The sequence below is a fragment of the Microtus pennsylvanicus genome, chromosome 12, assembly GCF_037038515.1.
Source record: "Microtus pennsylvanicus isolate mMicPen1 chromosome 12, mMicPen1.hap1, whole genome shotgun sequence".
In the NCBI taxonomy this organism is placed as follows: domain Eukaryota; kingdom Metazoa; phylum Chordata; class Mammalia; order Rodentia; family Cricetidae; genus Microtus; species Microtus pennsylvanicus.
The window spans coordinates 29,623,037-29,645,378 of record NC_134590.1 but is presented as its reverse complement, the minus strand read 5'-3'; the positions used below and the strand labels follow the sequence as shown (position 1 = coordinate 29,645,378).

At 42.8% G+C, this 22,342-nt stretch overlaps 1 protein-coding gene across 1 annotated transcript in view; it reads right to left on the bottom strand.

The window, feature by feature from the left end:
- Positions 1–22,342, bottom strand: part of Txk (TXK tyrosine kinase) — a 53,361-nt gene that overhangs the window by 1,098 nt on the left and 29,921 nt on the right. The window contains exons 7-14 of the mRNA XM_075943233.1: positions 19,365–19,444; positions 18,415–18,542; positions 15,123–15,197; positions 11,935–12,106; positions 8,374–8,590; positions 5,294–5,358; positions 3,797–3,915; positions 2,538–2,695 (exon numbers count right to left, since the gene is read on the bottom strand). Coding sequence (XP_075799348.1) covers positions 2,538–2,695; positions 3,797–3,915; positions 5,294–5,358; positions 8,374–8,590; positions 11,935–12,106; positions 15,123–15,197; positions 18,415–18,542; positions 19,365–19,444 — 1,014 coding nt within the window. The remainder of the gene's footprint in view (positions 1–2,537; positions 2,696–3,796; positions 3,916–5,293; positions 5,359–8,373; positions 8,591–11,934; positions 12,107–15,122; positions 15,198–18,414; positions 18,543–19,364; positions 19,445–22,342) is intronic.

The following is a 22,342-nucleotide window of genomic DNA, read 5'->3' as shown; positions in this document are numbered from 1 at the left end:
AAAATGGCTAGAGTCGTACACACTAGTGTTATGTGGCTATGTAAATCAATTAAAGATGAATACGTATTTCAACTTGGTTTTTCAATCTTACTAGCCACTTTGCAAATTCTCTGTAGCCAGAAGTGGCTACTGTATGGACAGAACACACATAGAATATTCCTACTATAACAGAAATTTCTTTTGGAAAATGATGGGTCTTTGGAGTCCCCAATTTGGCATCAGTTGTTCAGTACACTGGTCCCCTCTAGCAGGAAGGATTTCACATAGAAAGCAAAAGGTATGTCTGCTGGAGGGGACTTTGTAGACCCTGGAGCACAGTCAACCAAACCTGTGCAAGCAGAGATCAGAACACCTTTCCCTGTTTTACTTTTCAGTGGTTTAGCTCTGTCTCCCAGAGGAGAAGACATGGTACTGTTGGCATCTTTGGGATCTTTGGGAGTTAGAGCTACTCAGGAATGGAAGGGGGCCAGAGTGTGAGCGCACATCATGAGCCTCGATGAGGCTCCAACAATAAATCGTGTTGCCTTTCTGGAAGGTTCAAATTCAGCAGGTGAAATCTCTGGCATGTTTATCAACAGTAACACAACCTTTTTTCTAAATTAATAAAGTCCCTTTATTCCGATTAACTCGCAATCAAAAATACCATATAGCCTGTTTAAGGACACCATTCAAATATTTCCTTAGCCCCAAGCTCTATACATCTCAATGCAGTTCTATACAGTTAAAATGGCCATCCGTAAGCCTCAGGACTATGAGACCTCCACAATTAATTACATTCTATTAACTTACCTTACACACACACACACACACACACACACACACACACACACACACACAGAGAACTGTGACAGAGTTGAAACTAGAAAAAGTAGCTTTATATTTTATTCTAATGTGTGTGCATTGTTTGAGTAAATTTTCTAACTGTAATTTGAGACTAAGATTGTGTACTTATTCCTTCTATGATACCCTGTTTACCCTCTTGCTCATAACCACATACATAATATAGAAAACCACAATGCCCTATGCACGTGTATAGGTTTATTAATGCTCCTTGACTTAGGACATGGTCACCACCCAATAAAGCCATTCTAAGTAGAAAACGCCAAGCGCTCAAGATGCATTTTACACAAGTTCCCTACCATAAATCACACCAGGCAGCAGTTTGCAGTAATCACTGGTTCATTCCTTTGATCTGTGGCTGCCGGGGAAATGCCCCTTCCCAGCTTTCCAATAGAGGCTCATATTTTCTATTATTCACCAAGGGAAAGATCAACATTCAATGCTTGAAATATGGCTTTATAAAGTTGGAAAGTTCCAAGTCAAAACCACCATAGACACCATCTGCGTGTTCCTATGCTATTTACATCATGATGGCAAAGTCATTTCTGAGGCAGCTGTTGCTACCAACAGCTTACTTAACAATTCTGTCTTTCAAGATTCCTTGTGGAGAAATTAATCGTGCCTGTGTTCATACACTGGAGAATCTTCCTAAGTGAAATATTTCTCTGGAATATGAACCACCACAACACTTTCTTTTCTCCTTCCTTCCTTCCTTCCTTCCTTCCTTCCTTCCTTCCTTCCTTCTTTCCTTCCTTCCCTCCTTCCTTTCTTTTATCTTTTTTGTTTTTCGAGACAGGGTTTCTCTGTAGCTTTGGAACCTGTCCTGAAACTTGATCTGCAGACCAGGCTGTCCTTGAACTCACAGAGATCCACTTCCCTCTGCCTCCCAGTGCTGGGATTAAAGGCATGCACCACTGCTGCCAGACCCCAACTACTCTTGAAATACTGGTTTCTCTAGTGTTTGTGGATTGGGAATAAAATGACGGGTTGTTGTTTGTTATGTTACTGCTTGTCTTTTAGAGAGCAGGAAACCCTCTCATCAAACTCGGTTTTTCTGGGCTAAGCCTGATAGCTACAGATCAGAGCTCTCAAAAATCAGTCTGCTGAGAGCAGGAGGGTTGTGTTGAAAAGATGTCTGGAAAAGGAGAGCGAGGGGGACAGAAACCCACCCTTCTGGCTTGATCTTTAATCTTGGCATTTCAGCAAAAGGAGCAACTCCTAAGAGATGATTTCCCAAAGGCTGGTTCCCAGCACAGTCTGCCTTCTGTTTCTATTCTGGTTACTCTCTCTATCAGGAGTCGTAAGTGCCAGGGAGAGATGAAACACATTACTTTTAGCCTTGAAAGTGAAGGCAAGTGAAAGCCAAGAACAGAGAATAAGACAGCACCCTTCACATTCTGTGGGGAAAGTTCAACACACCAGAGTCTGTGAGCCCACCTTCCAGGTCTTCAAGACGGAAATCATCGAATCCAGAGGCTTTAGAAACATCCAGCTGCTGCAAGAACCGATCTTAGACTGATAAGGCTTGGAAACTGAGCTCCCGGATGAAAAGTTCATTGTGAAAACCAAAATGGCCTCGTGACTCTGGGGTGGGAGTTTCATAAGAACTGGTGCCCTGACTGACAGGCCATCACCGAGGAATGGGGAGTTCTGGCTGCCACGATACAGTCACAGTCACAGTAATAAGGGCCACCTACCTCATGCCAGCAGCTGTACATAACTTCATAGATGGACATGGGGGCCAGGTGAGGGCGATACAGGCGGAAGCCTTTAGAAATGGCTTCCACCACTTGCAGATTGGACTTATTTTCAAAAGGCATTTTCCCTTCTGTAAAAACTTCCCACATCAGAACTCCTGCAAGGAAGACATGCAAAAACAAGACTCACTTGGAACCAACCACGGTTTGATTCAAATTGCAAGATGTTAATCTCCTCCAGCTTCGGAGTCATGGTTGCCCAGAGAGAACACAGTTCTATGTGGTTGCATACTCCTGAGTTTTTAAGAGGTCTGTACCTTCAAAATAACCCTAGAAAACGATGCCTCAAACAAAGCTCAAAACCTTGCCTGCTGAGAGACGAGGTCAGTTGACAGCTAACAAAATCAGTGATACAAACATAACCGTATCGTGAAGAATATACTCACATACTTATGAGGACAAGGACATCTCTCTTAGAGCCACCCAGGAAAGCCAACAAATTTTTGCTCATCAGTTGCAATGGTTGAAAAATCAGCTCAGATGAACAGCTGCTCTGAGCATAGATCTACAGTGTCTCTTTCTCCGTGGAGAGTGTTAGTCAATGTGAACATCACATCCCAAGAAGCCAAGGGGCATAGCCCATAAACCCCATAAAGTGAAGGCCATGAACTGTTGTTTCTCTTAGATTTACATGTTAAGAAGTTCAAATTGTCATGTTTGAAAACAGTCAAGCACCGTATAACTAAAAAATACAGCGTATGAAATATACTGGAAACCAGCCTCTGTGATATGGAAGCACTGGCTGCATCTGCCTTCTCGGAGAATCCTTGCTGTAGCTTCATGACAAATGCTCACTAGAGAATGGAAAGATCCTGAGAGCAGAGTTGTGTGAGGGGCTGCATGAATCCAGTTGCCAAAGAAGTTACAAGAATGCCTTTAGATTTATTTATTTATTTATTTATTTATTTATTTATTTATTTATTTATTTATTTATAGTGTTCTGCTAGCATGCATGCCTACACACCAGAAGGGGGCACCAGGTTTCACTATAGATGGCTGCGAGCCACCTTCTGGTGGTTGGGAATTGAACTCAGGACCTCTGGAAGAATAGTCAGTGTTCATAACCTTTGAGCCATCTCTCCAGCCCATAGAAAGGCTTTTCAAGAATGCTACACCATGTCAAACAAGCTCACAAACAAACAAGAGCTGAAAAGAAAGGCTGCCACTGTATTGAATCCAGCAACAACAAATATACTCACCAAACGACCAGACATCAGATTTGCTGCTGTATTTGTTAAAATGGAAGACTTCAGGTGGGGACCACTTGACTGGGAACTTAGCTCCAGAGGAACTGATGTATTCATCATCCAAAACGTACCTGCCATCGTGGGAGTCAAGCACACTGTGTTAATGGCCACCCAGGTCTAATTCCTTCGAATACGTTTGTCTGCTCTGACCTGCTAAAACACTGTGTTCCCCCCAGAAAAGACTTGGGCACAATGTTGTCTTGATGGCAGGCGACCATGTTGCCCTTCATTTGGTTTCCTCCTCCAGAACCATGTCTCCTTGATTTCATTTTCATGAGATCTCTGGAAACTACTATTCTACAGTCCTAAAACTAGGAAAGACTTACGTTTATTAAGGTCCAGATTCTGGAAAACAAATGGATCTTAATATGCCTTGGTAAAAAAAGACCTCAGTCATTCCCAGGGAATTTAACTGATAAATCTTCTAGACAGACATTCCACAGTGACCAGTACAGATGGCCAGCCATGACCAAAGGGGAAGGACAGTGGTCGCACAGATGTCAGAGTGCACATTATTTCAACAGGACCAGCCAGACCATCTTCATGACACCTGTAGCCCCATGAGACACCTAAAACCTGGGCTTTGGCTGCTGAAGAATTCAGAAAGAAATTCTGAATTCATTCAGGTAAACTTCTGGGGCCCTACAAAAGGAAGCTTGTAGCTGGGTGGTGGTGGCACACACCTTTAATCCCAGCACTCAGGAGGCAGAGGCAGGTGGATCTTTGTGGGTTCAAGAACAGCCTAGTCTACAGAGCTAGTTCCAGGACAGCCAGGGCTACACAGAGAAACCCTGTCTTGAAAAGAGAAACCCTGTCTCAAAAAAAAATAACAAAAATAACAAAAAATTATTTGTGCAAATACGTGCCTGGGTTTATCCCAGCGATGACTTAAAACCAACTTCCTAACTTGGTCACACGATGTCTGATGGTGACCTCAGAAAATTAGAGCTTATCAAGTACATTTATTTCCTCCTTTCGCTCTCAAAAATACACATTCCTTTTAAGGTCTACCATAGGTGTGTCAACAACAGCCTGGAAGAAGACAAGAACAGGGCACAGTAAAATCCACCTCATGGGGAAGCCTGGCATGTGTCCTGAAATCCCAACAGACTGAGCTGCACAGCCACACGGACACTTAGCCCACACAGACACCTTCCCTACAGGGACACTGTCCTCACAAAGACACTTCCTCAGAGCAGAAAGAAAGAGGCAATAGCAACTTCGGTGTGCAAGGCTGAAAATGGAAGGAAGGCTTGGGGAGCAAGATGGCTTGACAGGAAAGGGGCTTACCATAATGCCCGACTACCTGAGTTTGAGTTCATAGTGTGGAAGGAAAGAACTGATTCCCACAGTGTCCTGACCTCTACACACACACACACACACACACACACACACTAAAAGAAAGACTCCCTCTTACAAGTGGACAAAGCAGACAGAGAGGGCACATACCTCGTCATCCCGAAGTCTGAGATCTTTACTACACAGGAAGAGCTGACCAAACAGTTCCTTGCTGCCTGTAGAAAGAAGAGAAGCGTTAAGCTGAACCATAGTCTTTCTTTGGCAAATTTTTGCGTTCATTTTTCTTACTTTGTTTCGGCTCCACGTCACCTCTCTGCATGAGCAGCCATGGGAATTTCATGGTGATATCCCTTATTGATGAACATAACTCAAAGCTCAACTTGTATGTCATAGTTTTAATGATTCTTCAATGTCAGAAAAAGTTAATATTGAGTGTTCACAATTTTTAAATTTTAATCTTTTCCAACAAGTATCCTGGATAAATATGTGGGTTAGTTTAATCTAATAGATGATAAATTAAGTACTTGGCATAAAATACCTTAACTTTTATTTTTTACTTAAGTTGCAAAAAGTCTGACATCCATGACAGTTCAGAAGACAGTCACATTGTATCTTTGGGCCTCCAGTGGTAATAAGAATTAAGAAACGATTTGCCAGGTGGTGGTTGCGCATGCCTTTAATCCCAGCACTTGGGAAGCAGAGCAGGTGGGTCTCTTTGAGTTTGAGGCCAGCCTGTTCTATAGATCAAGTTCCAGGACAGGCTCCAAAGCTACACAGAGAAACCCTGTCTTGAAAAATCAACCAAACAACCAAAAAAAAAAAAAGAACTATATATTAAAAGCTTTCTTTCAGTGAGTTACTATTTCTAGTGATAATTCTCTATTTCTTTTTAAAGTTTATTTTTCTTGTAGGTATATGGGTGTTTTGCCTGTGTATATCAAAATGGGGTGTTGGAGCCTCTGGAACCGGACATACAGAATGGTTGTGATCTACCGTCCCAGGCCCTATGGATGAGCAGCAAGTACCCTTAAAATTGAGTCATCTCTCCAGCCCCCTCTGCCTCTTTCTTATCACAGTGAAGTGACTGTAACACAAAGTCAATCTGGTTGTAATCAAAGCAACTCATTATCAGCAAGGCCATAGAGGAAGTCCTCATTTTCATCAACCTCACATAGCTGAACTCTTTGGTAGAATTGCTCTCTTTTCAGCGAGGTTGAGGTTCAGTGTATCCAGTCACAAAGAAAGAAGCTTTGAAAAGGGTCATCTAGAGGAGCCAGTTTGGAAGGTGCTAGAAGGTAGCAGCAACTCAAATACAAACCACAAGAAAAGTACTCAACAGAGAAAGGACCCACTGAGAGCTGATGTATTTCATTTGCAGTGTAGTAGATAAAATAGGACATGAAGAAAATTGTCCACGAAGGGTGGGGGTAATCTCAGGACAGGACGTGTATGAGGCCGCCCACCTGAAGCAAGGACTGAGAACCCCTGAGTTTTAACTCTCCTCCTCGTCAGGACAGAACCCTTCAGAGGCCAGGCAAACAAGCCAAGTGGATTCGAAACTGTACCCACCATTTACTCAGGGTTGGATCGCTAGCTTCTTTGTGCTGGGTACCAGGGAATGTGCGGGGGGTATCCCCGAACCGTGTTCAGCTTCCTCGGTGGCAAGCAGTGCCAAGCCCTGGTGGGACAAGCCCTGCTTTGTGACTGGCACACACCGATTGGTGTAGTCCTCCCTCTCCAACCTTGAGCTTCCTGTAGGCTGTGCAGTGTGCTCTGGGGTCCCAACTTTGTGAGCTGGGGTGGGCTCTGGGGATGCAGCTGTCTTTGAGTCGGTTCTGCTCCTGTGAATACCCCCCCCCCACATTTCACCCACATTCCTGTGAATACCCTCCCCTCCAAAAAACTCATTGGTTCACCAGGTTGGAATTTGTTGGTATCCAAACCCTGGTCTGTCATGAATTCTCTGTCTGGAGTGAGTGTAGACACCTCCCGGTACAGCACCTCCCAGGCAAAGTTTTGTCACACAACAATCGTATGGACTGAGCAGGTTATATCTAGGAATATATATGCGTGGACGGATACATGTACACATGCACTAGCAACTAATGAAAACAGGCCATTATTTGAAGGTGAGCAGGGGTGGCATGTGGGAGGACTTGGAGAGAGCAAAGGGCACGGGGAGATGGAATCATAATCTCAAAAAAAGAAAAAGAAATGTAAGTAATTAGCTAGTGTGTGGCGGTGTAAGTAATAAACGCCACGACTGGTCTGAACTGAAGGCTTAGCTTGCCTTTTCCCACGGTGCTGTGGGATTAGTGAAACTACACCTGCAGCCACGCCCCTGGATCCTCCCATCTCAAGGAAGAGTGCTGTAATAAAACCAGCCTGGCAACGGGAGTCCAAAGCCCAGGGTTGTTTCTAAGAGACCGCGTCAGAAATTTGTATAGAATTCTCAAATTCTCCTTGGAGTTAAATGTTCTATTTGTAAATGGAACCCAGAAGAACAAGAAGAGAATGGGGTGAGGACCCCGGGTGAGGACCCCGAAGCCTGCAGTGGCCTGGGTGTGGTACTCGAGGTACAGAAGTGAGGACACGGAGCGGGGCAACTGGCGTTTAGTCTGGGGTCAGAGAGCTCTGTTAGGTAGGCGTGTTCCCAGCATTACCCAGCAGAATGCCCGGGCATTTCTGGTCTCCGTCATGCCACACCCAAGCCCCCTGGAGAAGAGTCCCAGGGGCCCTTTCCTCCCAGCTGGGCTCCAGGGGCTACACTGTGGAGCGTACATGAAACACTTGGGACAAGTGTGACTACAGGAGTTTGAATTTGATTGGAAGGAAGAAGGGTGAAAGGAAGGCCGAGAGAGAAGGGAACGAGGAAGAGAAAAGAGGAAAAAGCACTGTAGTTAATTGCTTCATTAGGTAGTTAATTAGTGAAAGACACCTTAGAGTAATTGCCTACTTGCTTACAGCATGAAAGGGCAATTAAAAATAAAATTATGGGGTTGAAGGATGCGACTCAGTGAAAGAGCACATGGCTTAGCATGTGCAAGGCCCGGGTTCTAATCCCAGCACTGCAGAATAAATGAGAAAGTTGATTAACCTTTCACAATAAAAGGCATGAATTGAAAATGTTCTAAAATGAAGCCAAAGGCACACTCTTCAAAGTACCAAAAGTGATCCCCATATCCTTCTCAATCCAGGGCCGTGACATAAGGTGACTTGCCCCGACTCACCAGATCCCTGTGGATATAGCAGCTCCTCTCCAGGTACGCCATCCCTTCACAGATGTCCTGGCACACGCTCAAGAGCAAGGCCTTCCGCAGCGTGCCTTTCCTCTCCCGCAGGTAGTTGAGAAGGCAGCCATTTTCCATGAACTCTGTCACTATGTAGAGGGGCTTCTGCTGTATACACACCCCATAGAGCTGAACTAGCCTCGAGTGTGACAGTTTCCTAGAGAGGAAGAACACACCAGTGAATTGGGTTATCCTTGCATTGTAAAACAGAAATATATCTTTTCCATATTTGAGGTAAGATAAGCATCAACCCAACCACCAGGAATGCGCAACATTTTCTTTCCACGCATTGCAATGAAAACATAGGCCCAGGAGCTTGTGCGGTGCTTCCAAAGTCGTCATTATAGAATATTGCACGCCCCACACCCGGCTTGCAGCAGCTCCCTTTTCTTCTTCCTGTTTGCATCCTCATTATTGATTTTTCCCAGCCCAGGTTCTCAAGAAATCCCAGTCGTCCTAACAATAGCCGCTAGAAAATTCCAGACAGGCAGTGGGGAGGAAAGAATGGACTGACAGCCATAAGGCAGAAAATGGAATTCTAAGTAGTAAAGCTATTTAAAAGTAAATGTTTAGATAAAGCCGGAGACTAAAAATGATTGGCCAGCATGAAACCCTATTGTGCATTTGGGTAATCACACAGAATTTAGGTTTTCCATTAAAATATACTCATTAATTTTTTTTTAGGAAAAAGACTTATTTGGTTTTATTTTATGTGTATTTTGTCTGCACGTGTGTCTGTGCACCATATGCATGTAGCACCCACAGAGGCCAGAAGAAGGCCTCAGACCCATGGAACTGGAGTTAACAAACAGTTGTTAAACCACTGTATGGTTCCTGGGGACTCTGCAAGAGTACCTGTAACAGCTCAGCCCTCTCCCCAGCCCCGTTGCTTACAGTTTTTAAAGGCAATCTAAGCTTCAAACATTTATTGGGTTCCCTCCATCCAACCCGTGAAATATATCAGTCAATGTCTAAGTGCTTTTTAGGTCAACTGGGGTCACCGTGAAAAAGAAAATTCAAATTAAAGTTTGCAGTTTTAAAAAAATGCATCAGCAATTCCGTTGGTCAGAAATATTGTGAAAAGTACCTTAGGAATGATCTTTTCAATTATGGAGAGAGAGAGAGAGAGAGAGAGAGAGAGAGAGAGAGAGAGAGAGAGAGAGAGAGAACATGTGTGTGAGAGAGAGATGATGATGATGATGATGATGATGATGATGATGATGATGGTATGATGATATTAGACGTACTTTGTCTGATTTATCTCTCAAGTCCATAATGCTTACTTTCGGCTTAGGAATGTGGTTTTCACGTATGCAGAATCATGTCAGGAAAGTAAGTCTCAGAATGAAACCCTTCCATGTTACCCGAGACCAGAGCTACACAGAACCATCTGAGAACTGAACCATTAGTGAGCATTTGCTTACAAGGGCAACTGGCAAATAAGACAAATATCTATTAGGGGAAAAATCAAAAGCAAAAACAAGTAAATAAACCTTTCTATGTGGTTCAGTTGAACATACAGAACAAAAACTGCTCCTAGGCAGAGAACTATGCGAGCAGAAGTGTGCTCCTGCTTCCTGCAATGCCAGTTTCTCCACACACACGCCATCCCCAGTTAGAGAAGAGGCCTGGCTCACTGTAGGACAATTGCAGATGTATTTAAACTTGTTTTTTTTTTTAAAAAAAAAAAAGCATTTTCAAAACTTCTACAGCCTTTTCCTGTCATTGTCCTTTCCTATCTCCTCCTCTTCCCTTGGCAACAGAATCAAGTTCCATGGTTCTCAGTATCATCTTCCAGACCATTCTCAATTTCATCTCCTCCAACTTGACCTTTCTCCTGAACTCTGGCCTCATGCATTTCCCTGACTACTTAGTCATCACTGATCCTCTAATAGGCTTCTCAAATTCAACACCACACACACACACACGCACACCTGGAGCTCCCTGCATGACTTTCAGTTCGCTTCACTGGAGAAAGTCCTCTTCTCAGCATTTGCTTACTATTTTTGTAGCCTTATGTGTAGGGGGTGCTTGTGACTGTTATAAATTCCTCGTCTCCTGAATCGTGTTAAGTTTTATCGGCTCCTGAGTCTCCTGAGCAGGGGGGAGCATTTTAGTTCTAAGGAAACAGCTTCACTAAAGTCTAAATTTGTGGGCTCCCAGCCAGAGTCAGCTCTTTAAAGAAGCTCCCTCATCTCACGTTCAGAGAAGATTCTGACATGGTTTTTAACCCGGAATTACATGAGTCCCGTTTATTCTTCCCTACTGTGTCACTTTATAACACACCCACTCTGCTACCCTTTGGTCCTCCGGATACAGAGCTGGCTGATCTGAGAACTTGAGTCAGCAAGCAGGTGATCCAGGTAACAACAGCCACAAATCACAAGGAAGCGGATGTCCTGGAATAAGTGTGTTTATCACAATTCCATCCAGAGCTCTTCTTGTGTAAATGGATAGAAAGGATAGTTGGTAGGATAGGTGAGACATGCGCTTGAAAACTCTCAGAGGCCTAATTGCTCTGTCTTCCCTGGAGAAGGCCCTAGCTAATCTCTTCCTGTTTCTATCCAATCTCTGATCATTTTGTTTACCTTTGGGGCCCACAAGTTTGGGACAGAATTCCACTGCTCTGGACAACAACACAGTTGAAATGAGAACACTTGGGTTTGTTTGTTTGTGTGTTTGTTTTTCCCTCTGGTACATTGTTGTTCTTCTAAATAAACATTGAACAAATGTTTAGAGAACATTGGCTTGAACTCTCCTGGTCCAAGCTTAGATTATAGTAAAAAACTACAATCAATATATTTGCTTGGGTGGGGGGCAAAACCAAACACCACTAACTAACTAGCACTTATTCAGCACCAACCACCAAGCTGAAAATAATATACATTACTTGTCTTTCCCTCTGGTCATTTCGTTAAGTCACACTGCCATCCAGTGCCATGTGTGCTGTGATGCCCAATTTTATGGGCCAGGACTTTGGGGACTGGAAAGTGACATAGTTCATGCGTGTCACTCAGAGGTTAAATTATTTGCCTGGGTTACCCAACCAGCTCGGGCAGAGTTGTGACACTGTTGTAGGTGTGTCTGAAGTGAATTCCAGGTTCAAGTCCAAGTCCCCGGGGTGTTGGGCTGTGTTATGTGAAGTGGGAAAGATCCCCCTCCCCAGATTGGGCCATGTTTATGGTGTGTGTATGTGGGTGAGGTTCACATGTTAATGGCGTGTATGTTGGGTGGGGTTCATGTTTATGGCGTGTGTATTGGTGGGGGTTCACGTTTATGGCGTGTGTATGTGGGCGGGGCTCACATGTTTATGGTGTGTGTATTGGTGGGGTTCACGTTTATGGTGTGTGTATGTGGGCGGGGCTCACATGTTTATGGCGTGTACATTGGGTGGGGTTCATGTTAATGGTGTCTACATTGGGTGGGGCTCATGTTTATGGCGTGTGTATTGGGTGGGGTTCACATTTATGGCGTGTGTATGTGGGCGGGGCTCACACTCACATCATCACTTTGGCTTCTTCGATGAAATCCTCTTCGGACATGGAACCTTCATTGATGGCCTTGATGGCGACCCTGATGTGAGCTCTCCATTCTCCTAGGTGGACTACCCCAAACTGACCACTTCCAATCTCCTTGACAAAGGTCAACTCAGACGGGTCTATCTCCCACTTTTCTAGAAAGGCAAATGACTCGTGTTACTAAAGAGGAGAGAATGCTGAACTTTTTTCTGCAGAGAAAACATTTAGGAATTATCTACTCATTGCCCTTTGTTTTACATACAATTTAAAGACACACAGGAGAGGATCTGTGACTATTTTTTAATGTTCTCGTTGTGGCCTTAATGTGTAAGTCAAGACAACCAATGTTAAGAAAGTCACATGCTTGGAGACACAAATATATAACAAATTGTGACTATCAAAATATTATATTAAACATAACTGTGCTTTCCTAAACAAAACCAAACCTAGACTTAAAACATAGATGTTTCTGTGGAGGCCCAAAAATGTGAGCCTATTTCCACCTTGAGCAAAGGTCAGAGAGCTGGAACTTTCCTCTGGTTCTTTCAAGGTTATTGTGTTTCTACCTCAAACAAAGGTCCTATTTAGATAGATGTAGATTAGAAAGTTCTGCTCTCTCAAGGTTATTGTCAACAGGTGTGGCTAATAGCCAGACCTTGTATTTCAGGAATAGAGAAGAAGAAATGCTTCTACTCCAAACAAAAGTCTAAGGATCCAACTAAGTTCCTTTTCCCTTAAGGAGGTAACCATGGATTCCACCCAGGCAGTGGTTTGCCTCCAGAATGTTTTGGTCTAGGGTGTGAGCAGGAGAACTGATATTTTTGTCGAGGCTGGTCCCCAACATATCACCCAGCCTGGTGTTGTTATGATGTTAAATGTATAAATCTCAGGAAGCTGTGGTACTTCCTCTTCCTGTTTCAGTTCTGTGCTCTGCTCTCACTGCTACAGACCCTTACTGTCTCCTATGTCCTCTCCTTAGGTAAGGGTCTGGTCATCTACTACGCATGCCCATTGCAAGAATGCTAACCAACATCTATCTAAACATGGATTTGAGGTGAGATTCATGTTGCTGTATAGGTCTCATTTCTCATAAGCAAATCAGGAAGAAGAACAAAAGAACTGTTTTCAAAACTAATAATACCCTTGAAACTGTCAAAGCTATACATTTTAGCACCTACTTTTTATACAACAATACCACCATCTGCTGGAACTACAGGGTAATGCACCCAGCAGAATTTAGGCGGGAACTAGTCACCAACCCAGTATTGAAATGCTGTTGTAAAAGTAACGTGATAGAACAAATCTTGGCTTGACAGTGGTAAAGAATTACTGATAAAATATGAACACAGAGGGAATATTAATAAATTAAAACTCATAATTTTATCTGTTCATCTGGAGAGATGACTCAGTAGGTAAGAGCACTTGCTGCTCTTGTAGAGTTCAATTTCCAACACCCACATGATGGCTCAAAATCTTTCTTAGCTCCAGTTCGCCCTCTTCTGGCCTCTGAGGCAACAACCTATATACATGTAGACAAAACACTCAGACATGTAAAATAAAGATAAATCTTTAAAAGAAGGGAAGTGTTAAGAACAAATCAATCCCTGGGCCGTGGTGGCACATAATCCCAGTACTCTGGAGGCAGAGGCAGGCAGATCTCTGTGAGTTTGCGGCCAGCCTGATCTACAGAGCAAGTTCCAGGACAGCCAATATTACACAGAGAAATCCTGTCTCAAAAAAACAAATAAAAAAAGAAAGAAAAAGAATAAGCCAATCAGAAAAATCATAAAATCCAATTTAAGGGTAAAGATGATAAATACTTGATTACTGAAGAGACTATCCAAAAGGCCACTACATCTGTTAAAGGTGACCAAAATAATTAGTCATGAGGGACCAAAATCAAACCATCATATGCCTGCTACATTGGTGAAAGTGTTAAAAAGAAATACTAAGTATTGGCAAGGATGAAAGAGTGGGGCTGGAGTTGACAGTTGTGGAATTTGGAATAAACTCTTTGGGAAACTGATTTTGCATAGTAAATCGCAAATTGTGCATAGCCTGTGGCCCAACAGAACTACTCTAAAGTATATATAGAGTGGAGCATAAAAGGACATTTATCATCTAAACACAAGAAAGAACTTTCAGAGCAATAATATGTGTAAAAAGGGTGGTAGCACAATGTCACAGTGAGAATGAGTCAGTCTCAACCAACATCGTAGATAAAATTCAAAGATAGCGAGAAGAGGAAGAGGTCAGATGCAAGAGTGCATAGTTTCTCATTCTAGTAAATGAAGCATTTAAAACTTGGTAAATTATATATATATATCATGTGATAGGTGTGGTTTATGCATCATTCTGTTAAAAAATTGAACTTTTCCTAAGAAATCAGAGAGCAATATAGTCAACCAAATTTCTACTTATATAAGTTCTGACATATAGGAACGACAAAGGCACTCATAACACCCTGAAGGCACTCTTCCAACTTGCTTAGACTCAGACCCTGAAGCATAGTCATTTTATACAATGTAATTCTCATCTTGCTTTTTTCCCCAGTATAATCTGAGTTCTACTAATGAGAGAAATTCAAGAGAACAAACATTCCAACAAGTCAGATAACAAGGTTCCCTGGTTCGCACTTATTCTCACAGAATTCTATTCACACTTGCTATAACGTGATTGGAATCTGAGGGTACCAGTTCAATTTGCGCAAAGATGATGTGGAGACGCCCAACAGCTCTTTTGGATAGATTCTCCTGGAAAGCAGTCATTTCCTACCCACCCTTGTAACCAGAAAACAACAGCCTCAACATCCGGAGAAGAGAAGTTATTCATCAAAATGGGAAAGATGACAGCTCTTCATAAGGTGTAGTGAAATGTGAAATCAAACCAGAACATTGTTGCCGAGTTCAAATTCAGATTGCCCCAGGAGATGGATTATTTAAACACCTCCAGCAAGACATTTGATTTTTTTTTAAAAAAAAAAACCACATGTAGGTAGACTTTTCAAATGAACTGAGAATTTAAAGAATCTGTGGGGTGGTTCCTGGATGGATGGATGGATGGATGGATGGATGGATGGATGGATGGATGGATGGACAGACGGATGGATGGATGGACGGACAGATGGACAGACAGATGAATGCCTTCCCTCAGCACACGTGTGTACTTTACCATAGCTAAAACCAGCTGTGGCTGGTAAACAGCTGCCCAGGAGCCCAACTGGATAGCGGAGACGGGACATGAGACCTAAGGAGAAAGAAAAATGAGCATATGAAGACTCGTTACTAGCTACAGAGGAAGACCTAAGCACTAGAAGACAGCACTTGTCTTTAGACAATGAGGCAGAGCAATACTGCAGTCATTATAGTTTTCTATTTCCCATTTGAGAACTTTCCACTCATAGTATATACTCACCGTACACAATCTGACGATTCTAAGTTAGCAAAAAAAATAAAAAACTCTCTCACAAAATCTTAGCACTTTGGGGGAAAAACTTGGCAGGACTCTTTATTTGAATAATTAGAAACATGTCTGTATCAAATACATTATACAAAATATCAATGTTTTATTATAAACTTTCATACTAAACATGTAGTTTATACATACTGACGACTATAAGAAGATCCTAAAATATTTCTGCGGTCTCAGTATTATAAAATAGGTCGTGTTTTCTTGAACATGAATTTGTATGTATTCTCTCAAATTTATTCTCTTATAAAATGAAATATTTGGTCAAATTGTTTCCAAAAGTGCCAGAAAAATCCACTTAACCATCAACTTGAACACCCTTTGGAAAAAGGTTTTTGTGGGATTTTTTGTCATTGTTCTCCTTTGTCTATGTTTCGTTTCGTTTGTTTGAAGGCAGCAGAGTAGAATGAGTAAGACTTCATTTGACTGGATTAACAAGAAAATTCTAGTAAATTTCAATTTATCAATAAACTTTCATTATTTGTTTCTTCAGTCGCTACCCATTGAAAGTCTGTTTGCATAATGTTCTATCTTGACGTTAGCAGACAGCGTTAAACGAGATGCTCTTGGCCTCTGCTCTCCCAGATCCCACTTTCTAGATCCGTTATTTCTAAGGAAATAACGTATGTGTACTCCCAAGAAAAAGTAGGTGGTAAACACAAGACGGAGTGGATAAAATGCAGTGGTCTGAGAATGGGTGGTGGAGGAAGGCCTTTCAGACAAGATGGCAGGAATGATGCCCCCGGCTGACACGGAGTCATTCACGAAGATCAGTAGGAAGACCAGGCAGATAGATAGCATGTGCAAAAGCTGGGACGCAAAGGCAGGCTCAGCTAGTAGAAAACCAGAAGATATAAAAGCCTAAAATATACTGGATTCTCTTGCAGGTAAGTCCCCAAGACCTCAACCAATCCAGAGACAATTGAGATGACTCCTCCTCCTACAGAGAGCCTTCCTTTAGTGGGGAACCATAAGAAAAGACAGACCACTCTAGTGTAAATGATGAAGGCACACACAGACTAGCTGGGACACAGAGAACACCAAGCACATGGGACTGCATGAAGGTTGGTACCTGAACAAAGAGCAGGAGGTAGGAGGAGGCAAAAAGTTATATTCGAGAGGTATGTGTCATCCTGGTTCTGATGGGCCTTGTAAGCCATGTCAGAGAGCACTGCATTCTACAGAAGAGGGAGAGAGGAAGAGAAAGAGTAAAAGAGATTGGTGGGGGCAGTGGGGGGCATGCCAGTCTTAAACAAGGAAGTGAAATCTTCAGATTTCCATTTTTGTTAGATCCCTGGTGGTAACATAGAGGTAGATGGAAGGGAAACAAATTTTGGAGACAAAGCATTAAGAAACTTCTGGCAATTGTCCACGGGGCTAATGATTAGTCAGGGCATCCCTGATACTAGGGAGAGACAGGGATCTAAATGGACATGTTTAGGATATGAAATTGATTGCCTGTGGGGCTTAGGCAGGAGTATTCATGTGGTGAACAGTTTATCCTTCCTAACTCTAACCTTGGCACGTGCCTGGTCTTTCATTATTGTGTGACCTCGCCACATAATACTCTCTCTTCAATGTTTCTCTAGAGGAAGGAGGAAGAAGAAGGACTGAAAAGAAAAAGCAAACTCAGAACTGGCCTTGGGGGTAGGGGTGGGGAGTGACTTGGATCTCCAGTCTGATCCTTGGCCTCTCCCCTGTACCTCTCTCCACCCAAGCTGCTACTGACCCTTGGAAAATCCCGTAAGTAGAGTGGAGACCCATGTCCTGGGATCTGCTCTTGATGCGCAAACCAGCAAAACCGGTGCCAAGGAAAGTATTTGCTTTCCAAAAGAATCCTTTGTTTGCTTTTTGTTTCTGTTTTGTGATTGTCCAACACAACTTTTCATGATTGAAAAATCAAAAGAAACTCATGAGAAAGGGTAGGAGAAGTTAGAGTGGATCGAATCCAAGCTCTGTAATGCAGAGGTAAAGGTCTTTGCCTCTGGCTCCAAGTGGCCTGGCACAGGCTGGCTGAGGGCTGAAGACTAGAGATGTGTCTGTAATTGTGGGATCCCTTTCTGAGATCCCTTATCTTTCCAGAAACGATAGGTCTGTATAAGGAGAAATGGGCAAACAGTAGCGGAGGAGAGGGCTCGATATTCCGGTTCATTTAGGTCAAAGTGTGACTGTGAAAGCCAGGGTCTGTGTAACTTTGTATTTTCTCAAAACAAGAAAGAATAGAGGATGAGAGGCTTAAAGATAATTTTCTGCTGTCATTATCTAAATAAGAGAGCAGATTTGTGGGAGCAAAGGAAAGGAGCCTCAACATTTAGGGATCTGAAGCTGTATTAAACTTAACCCTATTTAACCTCTCTGGGTATATGCATAAATCCCCTTGGCTCCTCTGTCATCCACTATCTTCCTAATCTGGTAGAAATAAAAAAACTGCAACTCAAGTCTTGCTCCTTGACTAGGAAAAGAAAAAGACATGTTGATGAAAGCAACATTACCCAAGAAAGATTGTGTTTCAGCCCTTAGACTGGATGTCTAGGGCATTTTGCTGCTGTTGAAAATCTAAGACCGTGCATGCCTTCCCTGACAAGGGACTGGCTCCCAGCCCTTCTCCCTAGACCTGGCTCCTCCCTGATGTGGAATATTCCTTTTGTACACTGTGAAGATGCTTTACTCTCATCGGTTTAATAAAGAGTCAACCAGCCAGTAGCTAGGCAGAAAGAGGTTAGGTGGGAGAGCCAGACAGAGAACGCTGGCAAGAAGGAGGGTGGAGTCGCCAGCCAGATGCAGAGGAAGCAGGAGATGAACGTGCCATGTTGAAAAAAGGGACCACCACGTGGTAGGGCATAGATAAGAAATATGGGTTAATTTAAGTTGAAAGCGCTGGTTAGTAATAAGCCTAAGCTATCGATCAGGCATTTATAATTAACAACAAGTTTCTGTGTGATTATTTGGAGAACCAGAGGTCCTGATGATAAACCCCGCCTACACCCCCACTTACCAGCGGCATTGTACTGGTGATACTGGATCAGCTCTGGGACTGATGAAAAGAGGTGTCTCTCAGCGACATACCATTGTCCCGAGTCGTTCTTTTTAATCTGATAATGTTTTATTGAAGACTCTGTGTGTCTGTAATCAGTAAAATGTCAGAGAAACAAAAGACTGCTTTAGAATCAAGTCAGTGTGTTAGGCGGTGGGACCCCACTATTCAAGCTTTCTTCCTGGCAATACTCCACACCGATGAGAGAACAGATGGGCTCAACAAATACCTGGTCACCCCAGGAAAACCCCTCAAATATCGTATGGGTACCTCATATTCAACATAACGTTAGAAGACAAGCCCCCATGCCCAGTAAGGCGAAGCTCATCACGAAGCACACTTATCTCTTGAATGCTGAGTTTGACTAAACCATGAGAAATTCCATCATGAGGGATGGGGAAAGTGAGCTGAGATGGGGAAAGTGGATAGAGGGAACACGGCTGAGCAGGTGACTGCTTCGGACAGCTATGGCATCGTTACTAAACTGCAGACACCCCGCCGAGGTAGTCACTCCTCACCACAAGTTCCTGTAGTCACAGAACAGCCTAGGCATAAAGGCACGGGAAGTTTGAGGATCCCCTGAGCCCTCTGTGCAGGCCAACCCTAGAGGAGACCAAGGGGTCTAAGGAACACGCCACTAGTGTCTCACAACTAATCTAACTTGATCAGGAGGGTCGGTTGGAAAAAGAAAGAGAAAGAAAGCTATGTCATAGACTCGTCATGTTACATACTTCAGTTCCTGTAATAGACGACAGAAATACAACGTGAACTGGGTAGTTGTCCCAGTTTCTAGGCCAGAAGTCTCCTCTCTAAGCGGAGTCCTTTCGCAAAGACCCTATGTAACGGCATCTGCGTAAAGCAAAATTGTCCCAAAGATTATCTCTAAAGTCATCACAACCACCAACGCTTACCTTCCAGCTTTTGTAAACACAGAAATTGTATAAGACCCCAAATGTCTTGAATCCCTCACAATAAATGCACCTTCTTTAGCCTGCAAAAGTAAAATTTATCCATTATTCAAGTGTATTCTTTCTTAGAAAAACAAACTGAGATATCACTGATAAAACATGAACCTAAATAGATTTACGATAAGCAACTTATATTTAAAAAAACAAGTGACTTCTATATTCTTACAATTGAAGAAGGAGATTACTTTTCAAGTGCACACTATCGTATCTCAAAGGTTTAGGAATCGTATTGCAAGAGAAAGTAACTTAGATAAGAAATTTACAATGTGTGAATATTTTAAAACATTATCCTTTATTTTTCCAGGACAGGTCCCAGGTCTTGACAACCTTGTACCCAGCATCTAGTGGTTTTTGTTGTGCTGAGGAGGAAAACAGATAAAAATCGCTGATCCACGGAAAAGCAAACTTTGAGTTGGGCTGACAAGGCTGCGTGCTAGAAGGGGAACGAAAGACGCAGGGAGAACCTGTTCCCGGAAAGGCAGAGGGAGGGTAGGCCAAGGGATCAGAGTTCGTGAGGAAGAATACACGTGGGGGATCCTGTTGGGAGCTGCAGACTGTTGGGGGGTGCGAGAGATGGAGAAGAATGGCAGCGGGGGACAGGGTAAGACTTTCAAGGCTCAGTCAAGAGCTAGGACCCTGTGGACATTCTTCGAAGAAACGCCACGAAAGCTGTAAATTGCTTTCCGATCATTTTGACAGTTAGACTGCTTTGTTTGTTATTATGCAGTTTTTCTGCCTCAGTGGGTGTGTGTATGTTCCTGAAGGCCAAAGAGCCGCAGGTCTCTCTCGCAAAACTACCCACAGACTGGTGGTTCTCCACCTTCTAATGCTCCGTTCTTTAAAACAACTCCTTCTTTATGCTGTGCTTCCCCAACCATAAAATTATTTTGTGGCTAATTCATAATAGCTATTTTGCTTCTGTTACAAATTTTAATGTAAATACTTGATATGCAGGATATCTGATATGTGACCCCACCCAAAGGGGTCCCACCCACAAGTTGAGAAGGTTCAAGGTTGAGCTTGGCAAGTGTTTGACCCAAATAGCATGGACAGTTCCTCACAGCACACTTGAGATACCAAACACCGACTTCTCCCATACTTGCCCAAAAGCATTACCCTCGGCCCTCAACTGAACTCTCTGATGGGCGTTGTGGATGACAAAATCCAGCTTTTACTGATTTACTGTGATACACAAGTGTTGCATCATATACCAAAGGAAAACACAAGATGTTAATGATGAAGATGTGAAAAGAAAATTTGCGTGTGTGCCTTATGTGTGTCTGGTATAGTAGGCATGCTCACCAACATACAGAATATGCACATAACAAAATTGTACGCTTCAAAGAAGGAAGAGCACAGACAGCATTTTTCTGACCACAAAGCAATAGAACTAGAAATCCCTGATAAGCTCCCGAGGACGACACCCCGAGCAGTTCCAGATTTTACAGTTTCTTTTTTCTGACTCAAGGAAACTAAAATATAAACGAGGGGCTGCAGAGAAGGTTTAGCAGTTAAGAGCACTTGTTGTTCTTCCAGAGGACCTGGGTTCGGTTCCCAAAGCTCACGCTGGGTGAGTCACAACCATGTATAACTCCTAGACACGACACGTTCCTCTGTCCTCCACAGGCACCTCTATGCACGTGGCATACACTCACGCACACACATACACATACATTAAAACAAATCCTTTAGATATAAAAATAAAATTAAAATCTCTAAAATAATCAGGAAACACTGTGCCTGAGAGCCTCGGCCGCACAGTTGCAACAGTGTTCAGAAATAAGCCCGTGCTCTTAGTATTTACAGCAGTGCCCTGCTGAGAAACTGCTAGGGGGAGACTGTCTGTGGGTGGGCGTGTCATAGGTAATGGTCTTGATGGCCCCAGTTGACAGGAGCAGCATCACCTCCTGGGCAGGAGGTTCTGGGCTGTATAAGAAAGCTAGGTAAGAATGGCCCTGCAGGTGAGCCAGGAAGCAGCCTTCCACCGTGGTTTCTGCTTTGAGTTTTTGTTTAACACCCCAACTTCCTTCAGTGATGGACTATAACCTTTAAGCTGAAATAAAATCTTTCCTTCCCCAAGTAGTGTTTGGTCAGAGTATTTTGTCATAGCAACAGAAAGGAAGCTAGAACAATCAGCAGGAATAAATAAATAAATAACAAACATATCTAATATATCTAATTCAGCAAGTTAGAATAATGGTTATAAAATAAACCCAAGTGTCTTAGTTAGGGTCACTATTGCTGTAAGGAATAACTGGGAAGAAAAATGTTTTATCCCAAGTCATAGTCCATTGAGGGGAACCAAGACAGAAACTAAAACTGAGTAAGAACCTGGAGACCGGGGCCGATGCAGAGACCATGAAGGGGTGCCACTTACGGGCTCATTCCTCATGGCTTGCTCAGCCTGCTTTCTTATAGAACCCAGAAGCACCAACCCAGGAACGGCACCACCCACAATGAGGCAGACCCTTCCCCATCAATCACTAGTTAAGAAAATGCTTACAGTCAGATTTTAGAGAGGCGTTTTCTACATTGAGGTCCCCTCCTGTCAGATGACTTTAGCTTGTATCAAGTTTACATAAAACTAGCCAAAACACCAGCTAAAGTAGAAAAAAAATTAATAAAAATCAAAGTAGAAGATAACAAACTATAAAGGTAAAAATATGGTACCATCAGTAATTAAATTCTAAATCTGGTTGTTCAAGAAAAATGACAGGCAAACTAATTAACCTAGTCAACAAATATCAAAAATTATTCCACAAGATAAAAAAAAAATCAATGAACTGTATAAAAGAAATAAGAGTTCATTTGCCTGTATGCAGCAAAATTTAAAGCATGATTGCAATGGATAATTAACAAACAACTTATCAAGATTGAATCTAGTATGACTAAAATCCCTAATGGATTTATGGATTAGAACA